This window comes from Drosophila suzukii, chromosome 2R, assembly GCF_043229965.1.
Source record: "Drosophila suzukii chromosome 2R, CBGP_Dsuzu_IsoJpt1.0, whole genome shotgun sequence".
NCBI lineage: Eukaryota > Metazoa > Arthropoda > Insecta > Diptera > Drosophilidae > Drosophila > Drosophila suzukii.
The window spans coordinates 16,009,417-16,022,718 of record NC_092081.1 but is presented as its reverse complement, the minus strand read 5'-3'; the positions used below and the strand labels follow the sequence as shown (position 1 = coordinate 16,022,718).

General features: G+C 43.9%; 6 protein-coding genes across 7 annotated transcripts; 4 read left to right on the top strand and 2 right to left on the bottom strand.

Moving 5' to 3' along the window:
* The first annotated feature begins 13 nt into the window (after window positions 1–13).
* On the top strand, window positions 14–2,314 carry thoc5 (THO complex 5). Its single transcript, XM_017075055.4, has 6 exons — window positions 14–168; window positions 219–1,010; window positions 1,065–1,177; window positions 1,236–1,323; window positions 1,377–1,913; window positions 1,968–2,314. The coding sequence occupies exons 1-6, from the start codon at window positions 94–96 to the stop codon at window positions 2,208–2,210; spliced, it is 1,848 nt and encodes a 615-aa protein (XP_016930544.2). The 5' UTR covers window positions 14–93; the 3' UTR covers window positions 2,211–2,314.
* Window positions 2,244–3,284, bottom strand: LOC108010212 (uncharacterized protein C6orf136 homolog). The gene has a single exon (XM_017075056.4). The coding sequence runs from the start codon at window positions 3,087–3,089 to the stop codon at window positions 2,328–2,330; it is 762 nt and encodes a 253-aa protein (XP_016930545.3). The 5' UTR covers window positions 3,090–3,284; the 3' UTR covers window positions 2,244–2,327.
* A 674-nt stretch (window positions 3,285–3,958) lies between these two features.
* Window positions 3,959–7,812, top strand: alpha-Catr (alpha-catenin related). Its single transcript, XM_017075044.4, has 6 exons — window positions 3,959–4,317; window positions 4,447–4,627; window positions 4,696–6,179; window positions 6,245–6,562; window positions 6,621–6,827; window positions 7,409–7,812. Exons 1-6 carry the CDS (start codon window positions 4,288–4,290, stop codon window positions 7,523–7,525), a joined length of 2,337 nt encoding a protein of 778 aa, XP_016930533.2. The 5' UTR covers window positions 3,959–4,287; the 3' UTR covers window positions 7,526–7,812.
* Window positions 7,685–9,062, bottom strand: LOC108010201 (uncharacterized). Of its 2 annotated transcripts, XM_017075045.4 has the most exons (4): window positions 8,621–8,677; window positions 8,329–8,522; window positions 8,183–8,262; window positions 7,685–8,131 (listed from the first exon to the last, which is right to left on the bottom strand). In XM_017075045.4, exons 1-4 carry the CDS (start codon window positions 8,660–8,662, stop codon window positions 7,839–7,841), a joined length of 609 nt encoding a protein of 202 aa, XP_016930534.2. In that variant the 5' UTR covers window positions 8,663–8,677; the 3' UTR covers window positions 7,685–7,838. The 2 variants fall into 2 exon arrangements, 1 of the variants encoding a protein (XP_016930534.2); XR_011603705.1 differs by lacking the exons at window positions 7,685–8,131; window positions 8,183–8,262; window positions 8,621–8,677 and adding an exon at window positions 8,848–9,062 and having other exon boundaries at window positions 8,391–8,522.
* Window positions 9,063–9,280: 218 nt separating this feature from the next.
* Window positions 9,281–10,912, top strand: Fmo-1 (Flavin-containing monooxygenase 1). The gene is made up of 5 exons (XM_017072433.4): window positions 9,281–9,559; window positions 9,617–9,803; window positions 9,857–10,028; window positions 10,097–10,632; window positions 10,692–10,912. Exons 1-5 carry the CDS (start codon window positions 9,375–9,377, stop codon window positions 10,857–10,859), a joined length of 1,248 nt encoding a protein of 415 aa, XP_016927922.3. The 5' UTR covers window positions 9,281–9,374; the 3' UTR covers window positions 10,860–10,912.
* Window positions 10,913–11,082: 170 nt separating this feature from the next.
* On the top strand, window positions 11,083–13,024 carry Alas (5-aminolevulinate synthase). The gene is made up of 2 exons (XM_017072153.4): window positions 11,083–12,393; window positions 12,539–13,024. Exons 1-2 carry the CDS (start codon window positions 11,178–11,180, stop codon window positions 12,913–12,915), a joined length of 1,593 nt encoding a protein of 530 aa, XP_016927642.3. The 5' UTR covers window positions 11,083–11,177; the 3' UTR covers window positions 12,916–13,024.
* The last annotated feature ends 278 nt before the right edge of the window (window positions 13,025–13,302 follow it).

The window sequence follows — 13,302 nt, the reverse complement described above, 5'->3', positions numbered from 1 at the left end:
AAAATCTACGGCTAGGTAATTTCAGTTTAAGCAGTCTGGGCACACTACCATTTTATTAATTTTTGCGGCTTCTGATAAACAATTGCGAATAAAATGGAAACAATATTAAATACGCAGTTCGAGCAACTGCAAAAGGCCATCGAGGGAATAATGGAGGCGAAGACCAAGGTTAGTGTGCTGTTAGCAGCTCAAGACCCCGCTCATTCCGCATTTTACAGGGGCAGTCAGCCGACGAGGCCCGCACCGCAGCCACCTTGATGTTTGTGGCGCTGAAGCACGCCAACCGCGAGGTGAAGCACAAGATCAAGGCTGGACGGGACAAACTGCACCTGGAGAAGTGCAAGGTGGACCTCAGCCGGCTGCAGCTGCAGAATCTGCTCTACGAAGTGAGCCACCTGAAGAAGGAGATCGTGCGTTGTCAGAAGTTCAAGAGCAGGGACACCAATCTGGAGCTCCTTTCGGAGACGGAGTACGCCAGCAAGCTGCCCAGCATGGCCAACGATAAGGAGGAATTGTCTAGCCACAAACAGCACCTTCATCGCCTGGACTGCGAGCTGCGTTTACGAAAGGATCTCGACAAGCAGTACAGCGCTCTGCTGACCTCCAAGCAGGAACTGCTCCAGGACAATCTCAGCCACGCCCAGAGGTACATCTCCTTCGCCCCTGCCCTGCGCACCTTGCAGGGAGCCACGAAGCCGCTGCACGATGCCCTACAACTCTCCCTCGATGTGGAGTGGAAGCTTAGCGCCGTGGTCAAGTATCTGCCAAAGCCCCTATACATTTTGTTTATTATCCTGCAATCCCTGCAACGGGTCAGCGAGGACCAATCCTTCACCGCCGAAGTGGTTGGCTACGAGAGTGAGGCCCAAATGCAGGAGCTGCTAAAGGAGAAGAAGTACGCCACTTTGCACCCCGGACAGAATGACAAGGAATCTGCTTCGCCGAAAAAGCCTGTGGAGAATGGCTTGGAAGATGCACTGGCTCCTCACCCATTGCACATTTGCATGACGGTACGTAGACGTCCATTACTTGTTTGAAAACCTTTTCAAGCTAAATATCTATAGATTGGAGCCGCCGGAGCGAATCAGCTCATATTGCAGATTCGCTATTTTGAGCTGATTAAATGTGCCACTGTCTGGGGCCAACTTAACTACTCCAGCAATGCCAACACTCAGGGGTAAGTCTTTAATAAGCCAGGCGATACATTCCTTTTATAACTTGTCATATTTTCACAGTGATACAAACTTCGTCCACCACCTATTGCGCCATTTGTATGCCAACGACTTGGGCAATGAAATACCCATTCCTGGAATCCAATACGAGGTAAGATCTAAGATTTCCTCAGTTGCACAATTATCTAAAATGATACGTTTCAGCTCCGTAACTCGGACTTAACAGCTGAAGAATGTGTGCGTTTTTTGAAGGCCAAAGACTTTGGAAAACCTTTCTGTTGGCTGCAAAGCATGTGCTCGATTCCAACCGTCAACAATTCTATGCTGTACAATCACGAATTAAACTTGAACAAGATCACGAGGGAGATTATCGATCGCATTACCAGGCGCTGGAACTCATGGCTGCGTTTAAGCCAGCAGATTCGTGGTCTGACTTACAAGGACATTGATTTGTTTACCCTCAAGGAGAACATTTATCCGGCTGGACTGTCCTGTAGCCTTGTCCAATGGACTGCCATAACACATGAAGAATTTCATTCGCAACTTTCAGACAAGTTGAATATTTCATCAGACGACAAGGGCATTACATACAACTCTTACCGCGCTGTTATCGTCAGGGGCTCCGCTAAAATGGAGTGTTTTATCAGAATACCGAGTAATTATCCACTGGAGATGCCTCTTTGGATTCTAAATGTGCACTGGAACGGCTGTCATACCTCCCAAAACAATGCGGCCATCAAGGTGGGCGTTAATTCACCGTTCTCTTTGAACTTTTTATTAACCAACTTTCTTTAGATGATGGAGTTTTGGACCAACTCGCTGCAGCCCAAACAGTTGGAGGCCAATGAGCGCATTCTTTATGCCCAGCTCTTCCGCACCATCTACAGCTTTGATATATTCCTCGAAACAGAGGGCTCCATGCAAAGCACCGTCGAGTACAACAAGGAAAAGCCCTATATAAGTGCCTTTGCCAAGCGGAGCCGTTCGCGCCCATACAAATATATCAAGAAGGGATCGGTGTATGCCTTCAAGCAGTGACGATTTGAAATCGAATATGGTACAAAGCTTCAATGCAGTTACTAAACATTTTCACAGTTTCCGTTTATTACGTTTAGTAATACAATAAATAAGTAACATTTAAAGCTAGCTACGACTTCATTGGCAATTGATCTTCTGAGAAGAGGTCGCCGCCAAGGAACCGGGAGGTAGCGCCGTCGCAGAAGTGTTCTCAACCGCCTCCCGATTCTCGTCTGGCATCACCTTGTCCACAACGTGTTTGATGATCAGACCATCGTCGCCCAGGTAACAGACGGAGTAGCCATCGTACCAGGCCTCTTGATCCTTCAGCACTTCCTTTAGCTGCCAGAGCTTGTACTTCCAGAACTGGAACATGACCTTCAGGCCGGAAATGCCCCGCACTCGCCACCTTATCCTGACCGTGTAGTCGTCCTGGTGCTTTGTGATCTTGAGGACTTCGAACTTCACGTAGGCGTACTTTAGGTGGCCCACCGTCCGCAGGATGGCAATCTGTTTGACGTAGTGATACAGGCCCACTGTGTGCTTGCCCGTGATGTTGTTATGGAATATAAGTCCTGGGCTGTAAATGGAATAGTCCAGGGGCTCCACGAACAACTTGGGCAGAGTGGTGCGCAGGACTTCATAAGCTCGGTCCAGGTCCTCTGGCTTCCTCGCGTTCTCTTTGGTGTTGCCGGGCTCCCTTTCCGCGTTGGCGCTCTCGTGGACACTTCGACTTTGCTGGAGGTTATCGGTTACATGGCAATTTAAGAACTTTTGGTGGCCTGCTGCCGGTGCGGATGCATTTAGCCTCATGGCGGACGCCCACGCCCGCTCTTTGGAGCACCAGTTGGCCATCCAGCTGCTCCTTCTTATTGATAACATCCCGAAATTTCGCATCATCTTGCAAGGACTTTGTGTTTTACTTCCTTCACCGGAACTTGACTTCCCTCGATTCGAATCTACTTGGTCAGTAGATCACACCATTCAAATAATTACGTTAATCCGGTTATTTGGCTATTTTTCGTTTGCGGCCTGCAGGAATTTGACGTGCTCGTGTTTAGGTAACAACATTTGGAAATAAAATACTCGGCAAAAATCATATGGTAGCAGAGCGGAGTGTTACCAGGTGGGGACCCATGAATTCCCACCAAAATTCAAATATGAGCGCCTTTTATTTTAATCATCTTGAAGAAGTAAAATAGAATATGACGTAGAAATGCTATCAGTATCAATGGATATTAAGAGTGATTCGAAATAAATATTATTTTTCATCATCATTCTTTTTACCAATCTTTTTGGCTATCGGAGTGTTGTATAACTATTTATTTTTTGAGTCCAATGGTAGGGTGTTCCAATTCCATTTAAACTATAATTCTATGATGGCAATAGGATAGGTTAAAAAAGTAATGCTGTTCTTTATACTTCGTCTACTATAAATAAATATAACATTTGGGAAAGATAAAAATTTTAATTTAAAAGGTTTCTTATGATACTCATGAATTTTTCGCTACAATTTTAAAGTTAGCTCAAAGCCGTGAAATCCTTTATAGAATTTTTTTTGTATACACACCCAGGTATTTCACAATGGTTTTCCCGTGTCGCAGCTCAACTAATATCGTATCCTTCCACCTGAATCGATTTCAGACGCCTTTGTAACGGGAAACTGTTGCATTTTACAGTACTATATGGTTTTCGTGCGCAGACTTCCTGCGCAGAACAATTTGTTACAAGCTCGAGTGATTCGGAATCACACAAATCTGGGGGCATACACATATATTTGTCTACAAGTAAACACGTTGTTTACAGACACCTAGCTATATAACACACTAATTTTAAGCTAAGGAGCTTTCGCTGGCTGAAAAATCGACTTTTATTTGAGCTTAAACCTATAAACCCTCTTACTATGACGCATTAATCAGTGACGGTATTATTGAGTGCCAAATACTTGATTTAGTTTCAATGTCTATTCAACTCGCTAGCCTTAGTATTGAGAAAAATCAATAGGAAGTAAATAAAAATGTTACATGCCTGAAATACGCTTTTGTGGATATTTAAGTATATATAATCAATTTTTTTATTGAGAATTGACGAGTCCAAAATGTACGGAATCACTCAATCAACTGTAAACGTAAGTTTTTGACCGGCTGTAAAATGTCTTGTAGTTTCCATCAAGTTTACTGGCTGCCTCGCCTTTATTCGTCTGTGATTATTGATTGACCCTGAAACTTGATCAATATGCTTTCCCGTCTCCTTCCAGAATCAACGCTTTCGAGTTCGTGATATGGATAACGAGCAAATCATGTCCACTTTTGGGAACATAGGACACCTACTGAACATCGCTGTGGAGCGATTTATAACGATTGGCGAGATAATTGCCGAGGAGAATATTGACATCAAGGGAGACATGTACGAGGCGGCAAAAGAAGCAAGAGATGCAGGTATAATATAATCTTTCTTTTTTTAAAGTACCTCCGAGGTAAAGTTCTGATAAATAACTAACTTACAGGTAAATCTATTGAACGCCTTTGTGATATATCACCTTTGGGTGGTATGGAGCTTCGACACCACATTGAGCCTCTGAAGGACTACGGCGCCATTATCCTGGCAGCCAGGTCGCTACTATCCTCTGTTACCCGAATCCTACTTTTAGTGGACATTATAGTTGTGAAGAAGCTCTTGACCGCCAAGAAGCGAGCCTCCGAGAGCCTGGAAAAGCTGGAGTCGGTGATGAACTTCACCGAATTCGTGCGCGCTTTCTCCGTCTTTGGAACGGAGATGATCGAATTGGCCTACCTCACTGGCCACCACCGGAACTCCTTCAAGGAGGAACGGCGGCGGGCACAAATGTTTTCGGCCCGCCAGATCCTGGAGAAGTCCATTGCCATTCTACTAACGTCCTCGAAGAACAGCCTGATCCACAGCGACTGTGTGATCGTGAAGGAGAACCGGGACACGGTCTTCTGCCAGATCCGTAGGGCCATGGATCTCATACACTTTGTGGTGAAGGACAGCATCTTTGATTCGGCCAAGCACATGCCCTTCGACAAGCAGGCCAGCAATCCGAATTACGAGAACGAGAGCATATACACGACAATAAAAAGGATTGTGAACCTCATCAAGAGGTACAAGTACCAGATGAGCTACTACGACAGCAACAACGAGGGGAACAACAACTCCGACGCTTACTTTAACTTCCTGGACGACGATATGTGGAAGTCAGAGAAGAATCTGTCCTCCTCGGCGGGCGGTGGACGCATGGTGAACAACACCAACTTCAGGAAGCACATGAGCTCCGAGAGCCTCGATCTGCGCGAGGAGCTATCGGTGGCCTTTGAGAAGCTCTTCGAGAAGGCCCACGACTTCACAGACTCCCCGTACATAAGTCACAACCATCGAAAGAACATTTTGTCCTACTGCGACAGCTGCAAGATGGAGTTCGACCTATACCTGAACAACATCATGAAGGAGCAGCACGAGAGTGCCGGTGTCCAGGTGAAGGGTCAGGGTCGCGATGATCCCGAGCTGGGGATGCTAAGCAGTCTGGAGGAGCTGTGCAAGCAGCTCGTGGTCTCCGTGTCCAGTCAAATCGAGGACTTCAACGAGTCCCTGAAGATCTGCTCCAAGCTGGTCAAATCGTTCCACGTCCTGGCAACGAACTACGACATCGACAATCTAAACCAACGCTCCACAAAGTTCCACGACTGCTGTGACCACATCTTCGACATCTGCAAGCTGCTCCAGCACATAGCGCCCACGGAAAGGCTGCAGGTCCAGGCGAAGTGTCTGGCCATCAATCTGCGGATCTACGGACCGCAGGTCTTTATAGCTGCCAAGATCCTGTGGAAGTACTCCAACAGCAGTGCGGCCAACGAGAACTTCGAGTCCTTCTCGGACATGTGGAAGTGGCTGACGAACGAGATCTCTATGATCGCCAAGAAGATCCTTGTATCAATTAATACTACTAAGAACGACAGAGAAGCTGAAACTGAGGTAGGTCATTATTATTTGGTATCCCTCTGAAGTACTGCTCGTAACTCTTATCGGTAATCCCCTAGAAATGTGAAAGCACAGATAAACTAACAAAATCCGGTGTACCTGCAACAGAAGATGGAGAAATGGTTGAGTATTCTGGCCTCGAAGGCAAAAACAATGGAGATCTAAACACATATCAATCAAAATGGAGTGAAGACTTGTCGGACGACAACGACATATTAAAGAGAGCTAAGAACATGTCAGCGATGGCTTTCCTTATGTATCAGTTTACCAAGGGAAACGGTTCTTTAAGAACAACTCAGGATTTGTTTACTCAAGCCGAATATTTTGCGGAGGAAGCCAATCGACTTTACAAAGTCCTCCGCCACTTTTCATACCAGGTAACCTGGTATCTATGTTTTATAAAATTATTTTTGTATTGACCCTTGATATCTATAGGTTCCCGCTAGTGACAACAAAAAGGATCTCCTTAACATTTTAGATAGAGTGCCGACTTTTGTCCAAGCACTTCAATTTACAGTCAAAGACCACACGGTTGGTAAAGCTGCCACTTTTGTGAAGGTCGATCATGTCATCAGAGAAACCAAAAACCTTATGAACGTTATAAATAAAGTAGTATCGAAGTGCTTTGAGTGCGCAACTAAGGTAAATAAGTCAAAGCCAAGCCATGCGGCCATTTCGTATTGTTAACTACAAAAAATGAATGTGTATGAGTTTTATAATTTACTGTGATATTAAAGCATGCATTATTACAGGTACCTATGATTTTAGACCTTATCATTTATTTCGATGGATACAAGGATAATTGCTTTGGTTTTATGCTTTGATAACAGTTTATATAATCTACTTTGTATATTAAACACAAAAACTTTTATAAAAAAGAGCTATCGCATGAACTCAGCCTGTATTTAGTCAACATTTTTATTTGGCTTAAACCTATTTGATCAATGGAAAGCTAAATATCCTTTGCATCCCGAGCTCAAACAATTTATATGAAATTAGTCATTGCTCGAAATAGTAGATATATATATTGCTATTCTTGAAATTCCCCGAATTAAATTAAGAACGTCCAATAGAGCTAAATATCCCATAAATATCCCCCTTAAAAGGTTATCTTAATCCAACTAATTAATCTATAATTTATTTGTGGCTAGTCATAAGCTATGAAAGTAAGATCCCCTCGATAATCGACTTTATAACTGACATATGTGATAATCCGCTTGCAGTACAAACTAAATTTAACTGGAATCACCGGAGGACTAACATCTGAGAGGTCTAACGAGAACATGGCCGGCGGAATGTGCGATTCCAAGGGGACGACAAGCAGCAGCGATATTCCCTGACATTACGGGATGGCTCGAAGAGCCAAGGGGGATGCACGGAGGACGAGGGTATCATTTTTACTGTTCTGAGCCCAAAACCTTTTATTATTATAGTCTACACTGTTAGCATTCTTAATACATTCAATTTTGTGTATTAGTTGAGGCCGCTTCTAGCGTTGATTAATGTCCAAAACTTTATTAACATACAAAATCCAATTAGTTGTCTTAACAGCACGATCTTATAATGCATATTTTGTTTCACTACATTCGAAAAATAACGGCAATAAAGGTAATGAAAGATGCAGATATGTATAAGAATTTGTTTAAATTGGGCCTATAAATCCGTTCGTAAATAGTTCCTATTAGTTTCATTAACGATGTGTGTTCGGGGACTATTGCTGCAGCAGCTTGCCTTCGGCTCCTGGGATAAATTATAAACTTTAAGGGCCACTGTTTCTTTCAATTGATCTGTTTGCGCTGTGGAGTTCTTAAGTTTAAGCAAATTTTTAAAGAACATTAAGTCCAGAGCAAATAACGCTGCGCAGATAAAAGAAAGTGATCCCAAGGCATAGGCATAAATCAGGAGATTTTCGGGCAGTTGTTCGACGGTAAAGAATATTAGTAGTCCTAAAAAATAAAGTTGAAAACTCAGAACTTATATTGAAAGCCGTATGTTACCTTCTATAGTGAAGAACAATACTCCACAGGTCAACAGAATTACTTCGCAGGTACCATAGTTCGAGGTCGAATCGATAAATCTAAAAGAAAACTCAAGTTTTTAACAAAAATCATGTAGTGATGAATCACAGTTACTAAGTAATTACCTTGTGAGTAGTAAAACTGCTGATATAAAGGTGTAGCCCACGAATGTAAGAGTGCTAAAATCGTCGCTTTCTTTTGACCAAGAAATGTTGTTGAGAAGTGTCCATTCCCTAGACTGTTTTTTGTTAAGGACAAACACCCTCTCCGAATGTTTGTCTGACAGTCTTTTCACAATCAGCGCAGCCACTGTAGCAATCTATCAATGAAATACACACGACTTGATTAGGTTTCATCAGGCTGAATAAGTTTAAATGGGTTGGGTCACTTCGATTGTGATCTTGAAAAGATACTTGCAAGCTGGAGCACTTTGGTGCATATGCAAGCCGCTAGTCCCATGTTAGACGTTCTTAACGATCACTTACAGACTGAGTCACGTACGGGCAAAATTTACCTGACCCATGCAAATTTTCTCACATTTGGTTGCGTTGTTTAGCGTGGGAAAAGACAAAGTCAAAGAAGTGACTGGGCCACGAAAAATATTCATACATTACCCCTGGGTTTCTTCCAATAACAACCCATACCTTGAACTATAGAACGAATCGAGTACGTTTCAGCCTCTGTAGCGAATATTGTTTTATGCTTGTGCCCTTATCAACAAAGTAAATATCAATAAAATAAATATATGCGGATGCTTGATCTGCTTATAAGCCTATAAATAAAAAAGCAAAACAAATACAAAAGCTTTGTGGAAAAGATTGCCTTATGCTTTATAATGTTATCAGTGCGATTACACTGAATTAGCACAGCGATCATTACTGCGAATTCTAAGTACTCTTTTATTGTTACAAAAATATTTATTGAGAGGGGCAAAATTTAATCTCCAAATTTTCAGACAGTGATGTAGCGTAATCTTAAATTTATTATTTAGCAAAATTCAAAGTTGTCAAAGAAATCCAAGTACTCTACTTTCCGGAGGTATCAAAGTGGGGAAGCCATAAAGTTCATCACGATGCGATCCTCAGTTTCGTTAAGGCAATCGAAGTGTAGAAAGCGGTCCCGGCGTATCGCACCTAAAAACAATTAATAAAAAACAATAACCGTATTAATAATGAGCGTATGCATAATTGGGGCCGGAACAGCGGGCCTTTGCTGTGCCCGACACTCGATTGAAAATGGTTTTAAGACCACTGTATTTGAACTATCTGACCGAATCGGAGGAACCTGGGTTTACAATGAGGCAACAGGTGTTGTCAATGGCATTGATGTCCACAGCAGCATGTACAAAAATTTGCGGTAGGTGTGCTTACTGAAAACGTTACGAAAGAAACTACATTTGTGAATATTCGTTAGAACCAATCTGCCCAAGGAAGTAATGGGCTTTCCGGACTTTGAAATTGGAGAAAACGAGGTTTCCTACGTGAGATCTGATGAAATATGTGATTTCCTGAACCAATACGCTGATCATTTCCAACTGAAAAAGCATATTAAGTTCAATACGTATGTTATTCGAGTGGTGCAAAGGAACACAAAGTGGCAAGTGAGTTAAAATGTTAGTTTTGGTAAATCATTATCTAACCGAACCGTTTGCAGGTTCTTTGTAAAGATGTAGTCACAAACAAGATTGAGTTCCATTACTTCGACAAGGTCATGGTGGCCAATGGGCATTATCACACCCCGAATTACAGTAAAATTCCGAATATGGATCGTTTTAAGGGCGAGTATTTGCACAGCCATGATTTCAGAACAAGAGAGGTTTTTGAAGGTATTTATACCAAAAGTATTATTAAAGAATGTTAGGATTATTTTTATAACATATCATTAATAACTTAGGTAAATCCGTTCTGGTGATCGGAGCTGGCCCAAGTGGCATGGACCTGTCTAACATAATTTCCCGATCGGCGGAACGCGTTACCATAAGTCACCACTTGACTGACATAGGAGAAAACATATTCTTTGAAAATGTCCAGCAGAAGCCTGATGTTCGGGAACTCGACGAAAATGGCGCCTTTTTTGTGGACGGAACCTACGAGGAGTTCGACACCATTTTCTTTTGCACAGGATACAAGTACGCCTTTCCCTTCTTGACAGTGAATTCCGGAATCTATGTGGAGGACAACTACGTCCAGGAGTTGTACAAGCAATGCATTAACATAAGGAACCCATCGATGGCATTGATTGGGTTGCCATTCTATGTTTGTGCCGCTCAAATGATGGATATCCAAGCCAGGTTCATTATGAGCTACTACAATGGATCGAATGAACTGCCATCCACAGAGGAAATGCTTAAGGATACCTATGATAGGATGACCAAGCTTTGGGAGGATGGCTACAGGAAACGTCATGCTCATATGTTAGGTCCAAGACAGGTGGGTTCGAAATTATATTTTATTTATCATTTAGTTCCTAATGTTCTGTTCTCTTCAAGATTGACTATTTCTCAGACTTATCAAAGACTGCAGGAGTCAAAAACATTAAAGCGGTTATGACTAAATTGCATAACGAAAGCAGCAAATGTTTCAACGAGAACTTGCGTCATTTCCGGGAGGACAATTTTGCGATCGTAGATGATGAAACTTTTGTCAAATTGAACTAGATTCACTTCAAATTTACTCTAAATAAAACCAAATTTCTATTCAATCAAATAAATTATTGTTTTTCTGTAATCTTCAAATATTTTAATAATTAGTAACGGCTTTCTTTTGAAAACCGCAACAAACACTTGTTTGAGCCTGTTTGTTGGTATTTTTCCAAGACAGCTGTTTATTGGGCAGGCAGTATATTTTCGCAAGCTCCGGCCACACTCGCCCACCTCCCCCTCCCCCAATTCTTGCATAATTTTCAAAAGACCTCACTTCACTTTCAAAGTTCGCTGATTTAGGTCGGGTCTTCAAAAGTGGGAAATCGCCTCGTCATGCAGTGTCCGTTCCTGAACCGCTTCACCGCCAGCTTTATCCGCAACTACGCGGAGACGCTGTGCCAATCCTATGGGAGTCACTGCCCCGTGGTTGGAAAGACCTTGGGTGCGGGCGAGAAGAAACTTTCACTCGTCGCCGCAAGTGTTACAAGGTCTTACTCGACGGGGGCTAATGCAAATGCTGGTGCGGCTGCTGGTGCTCCCGCATCCGCTGACCCTGTTAAGGCCACCTCCACCTCGGAGACCTTTCCCTACGAGCGTTTCTTCAACGAGCAGATCATGAAGAAGAAACGGGACCACTCCTACAGGGTCTTTAAGAAGGTTAACCGTCTGGCGGGCGACGGGCTGTTCCCCCACGCCCTGGAGTACTCGGAGCGGGCGGAGAAGCCCATCACGGTGTGGTGCTCCAACGACTACCTGGGCATGTCCGCCCATCCAAGCGTTAAGAGGGCCGTTCAGGAGGCCCTGAACATGCACGGATCGGGGGCGGGGGGCACCAGGAACATCTCGGGAAACTCGCTCCACCACGAGCGACTCGAGGAAAAGCTGGCCGAGCTTCACCAAAAGGAGGCTGCCTTGCTGTTTACCTCTTGCTTCGTGGCCAATGATTCCACTCTCTTCACGCTCGCAAAGCTTCTACCTGGCTGCCAGATCTTCTCGGACGCGGGCAACCATGCCTCTATGATCATGGGCATCCGGAACAGTGGAGTGCCCAAGCACATCTTTCGGCACAACGACGTGGACCACTTGCACCAGCTGCTGAAGCAGACGGACAAGAGCGTGCCCAAGATCGTGGCATTTGAAACGGTACATTCCATGACTGGGGCTATTTGCCCGCTTGAGGAGCTGTTGGACGTGGCACACGAGTACGGGGCCATAACGTTCATCGACGAGGTGCACGCCGTGGGATTGTACGGCGACCATGGAGCCGGAGTCGGCGAACGGGACGGGGTGCTGCACAAAATGGATATCATATCGGGAACCCTGGGCAAGGCGTTTGGTAACATTGGCGGTTACATAGCTGGGTCCGAAAAGCTGGTCGACATGATCCGATCGTATGCGGCTGGCTTTATCTTCACCACCTCGCTGCCGCCCACTGTGCTATGTGGTGCCCTGGAGGCCGTTAACATCCTGGCATCGGAGGAGGGTCGTCAGCTACGCCACATGCACCAGCGAAACGTCTCCTACTTGAAAAACTTGCTGAAACGAGAAGGTAAGGTGTAATTTTAGACTTTATGTAACACGAATTGAAGGTTATTCTCGCACTTTCGATTTATTTTTAAATTTAAGTGGTGGCCATGTATAGAAAAAGGCACTTAACTTTCAATTTACTGACCATATTATTTTGCGAATTTCAGGTTTTCCCGTCGAAGAAACGCCCAGCCACATCATCCCCATCAAAATTGGAGACCCTCTGAAAAGCAGTCAAATCTCAAACGTGTTAATTGAACAATTTGGACACTACCTGCAGTCGATTAATTACCCAACCGTAGCCCGCGGCCAGGAGAAACTTCGACTGGCCCCCACTCCATTCCACACTTTCGAAATGATGAACGCCCTGGTTACCGATCTGAAGAAAGTGTGGGAAATGGTGGACCTTTCGACAAACGTACCGCTTTCGCCCAACGGATGCATGTTCTGCAACTCGGAGAGCTGCTGGCACCAGGATGCGTCCCCCGACCTGGAATGTGGAATCCCCAACTGCCCTCGCCTGGAAATCTCGGTTGCAGCATAGTTTCATCTTATAAACAACGAGTCTAACTGAAGCATTCGAAATATTAGCTACGCCTAAAATTATCTTTGTGGTTTTGGACAAATAAACAATGGTTTTGGTGCAATATAAATGACGCAACTTTTTATTGAAATGGGTAAAACTCTTCAAAACCGCTTTGAGGGGTGATAAGACATGGGTTGAAGTGTCACCTTCGATTAGAAGTTGCGTGTTTCACGATCGAGGTCCATGCAAATGGTATTCTAATTAGGAAATGGCGTGAAAGAAGTCCCCTTGAACCTGGATCCAATGTCATATGCAATTTGAAACGATGTAAATAAATAAGAATTGAATTTAATTTATGGCTTAGGAGCCTAATTTTCATCATCCCTTAAAAGGGCTTACCCTGTC

Bases quoted from the DNA above. Each gene is read 5' to 3' on its own strand.
- thoc5 (XM_017075055.4), top strand. From the start codon at position 94: ATGGAAACAATATTAAATACGCAGTTCGAGCAACTGCAAAAGGCCATC. The intron at 169-218 runs GTTAGTGTGCTG...CGCATTTTACAG, and splicing joins TAATGGAGGCGAAGACCAAG to GGGCAGTCAGCCGACGAGGC. The intron at 1,011-1,064 runs GTACGTAGACGT...AAATATCTATAG, and splicing joins CATTGCACATTTGCATGACG to ATTGGAGCCGCCGGAGCGAA.
- LOC108010212 (XM_017075056.4), bottom strand. From the start codon at position 3,089: ATGATGCGAAATTTCGGGATGTTATCAATAAGAAGGAGCAGCTGGATG.
- alpha-Catr (XM_017075044.4), top strand. From the start codon at position 4,288: ATGTACGGAATCACTCAATCAACTGTAAAC. The intron at 6,563-6,620 runs GTAACCTGGTAT...TGATATCTATAG, and splicing joins TCCGCCACTTTTCATACCAG to GTTCCCGCTAGTGACAACAA. The intron at 6,828-7,408 runs GTAAATAAGTCA...ATCCGCTTGCAG, and splicing joins GCTTTGAGTGCGCAACTAAG to TACAAACTAAATTTAACTGG.
- LOC108010201 (XM_017075045.4), bottom strand. From the start codon at position 8,662: ATGGGACTAGCGGCTTGCATATGCACCAAAGTGCTCCAGCTT. The intron at 8,523-8,620 runs GCAAGTATCTTT...TTTCATTGATAG, and splicing joins GCACCAAAGTGCTCCAGCTT to ATTGCTACAGTGGCTGCGCT. The intron at 8,263-8,328 runs GTAATTACTTAG...GTTTTCTTTTAG, and splicing joins GCAGTTTTACTACTCACAAG to ATTTATCGATTCGACCTCGA.
- Fmo-1 (XM_017072433.4), top strand. From the start codon at position 9,375: ATGAGCGTATGCATAATTGGGGCCGGAACAGCGGGCCTTTGCTGTGCC. The intron at 9,560-9,616 runs GTAGGTGTGCTT...AATATTCGTTAG, and splicing joins AGCATGTACAAAAATTTGCG to AACCAATCTGCCCAAGGAAG. The intron at 10,633-10,691 runs GTGGGTTCGAAA...GTTCTCTTCAAG, and splicing joins ATATGTTAGGTCCAAGACAG to ATTGACTATTTCTCAGACTT.
- Alas (XM_017072153.4), top strand. From the start codon at position 11,178: ATGCAGTGTCCGTTCCTGAACCGCTTCACCGCCAGCTTTATCCGCAAC. The intron at 12,394-12,538 runs GTAAGGTGTAAT...TGCGAATTTCAG, and splicing joins AAACTTGCTGAAACGAGAAG to GTTTTCCCGTCGAAGAAACG.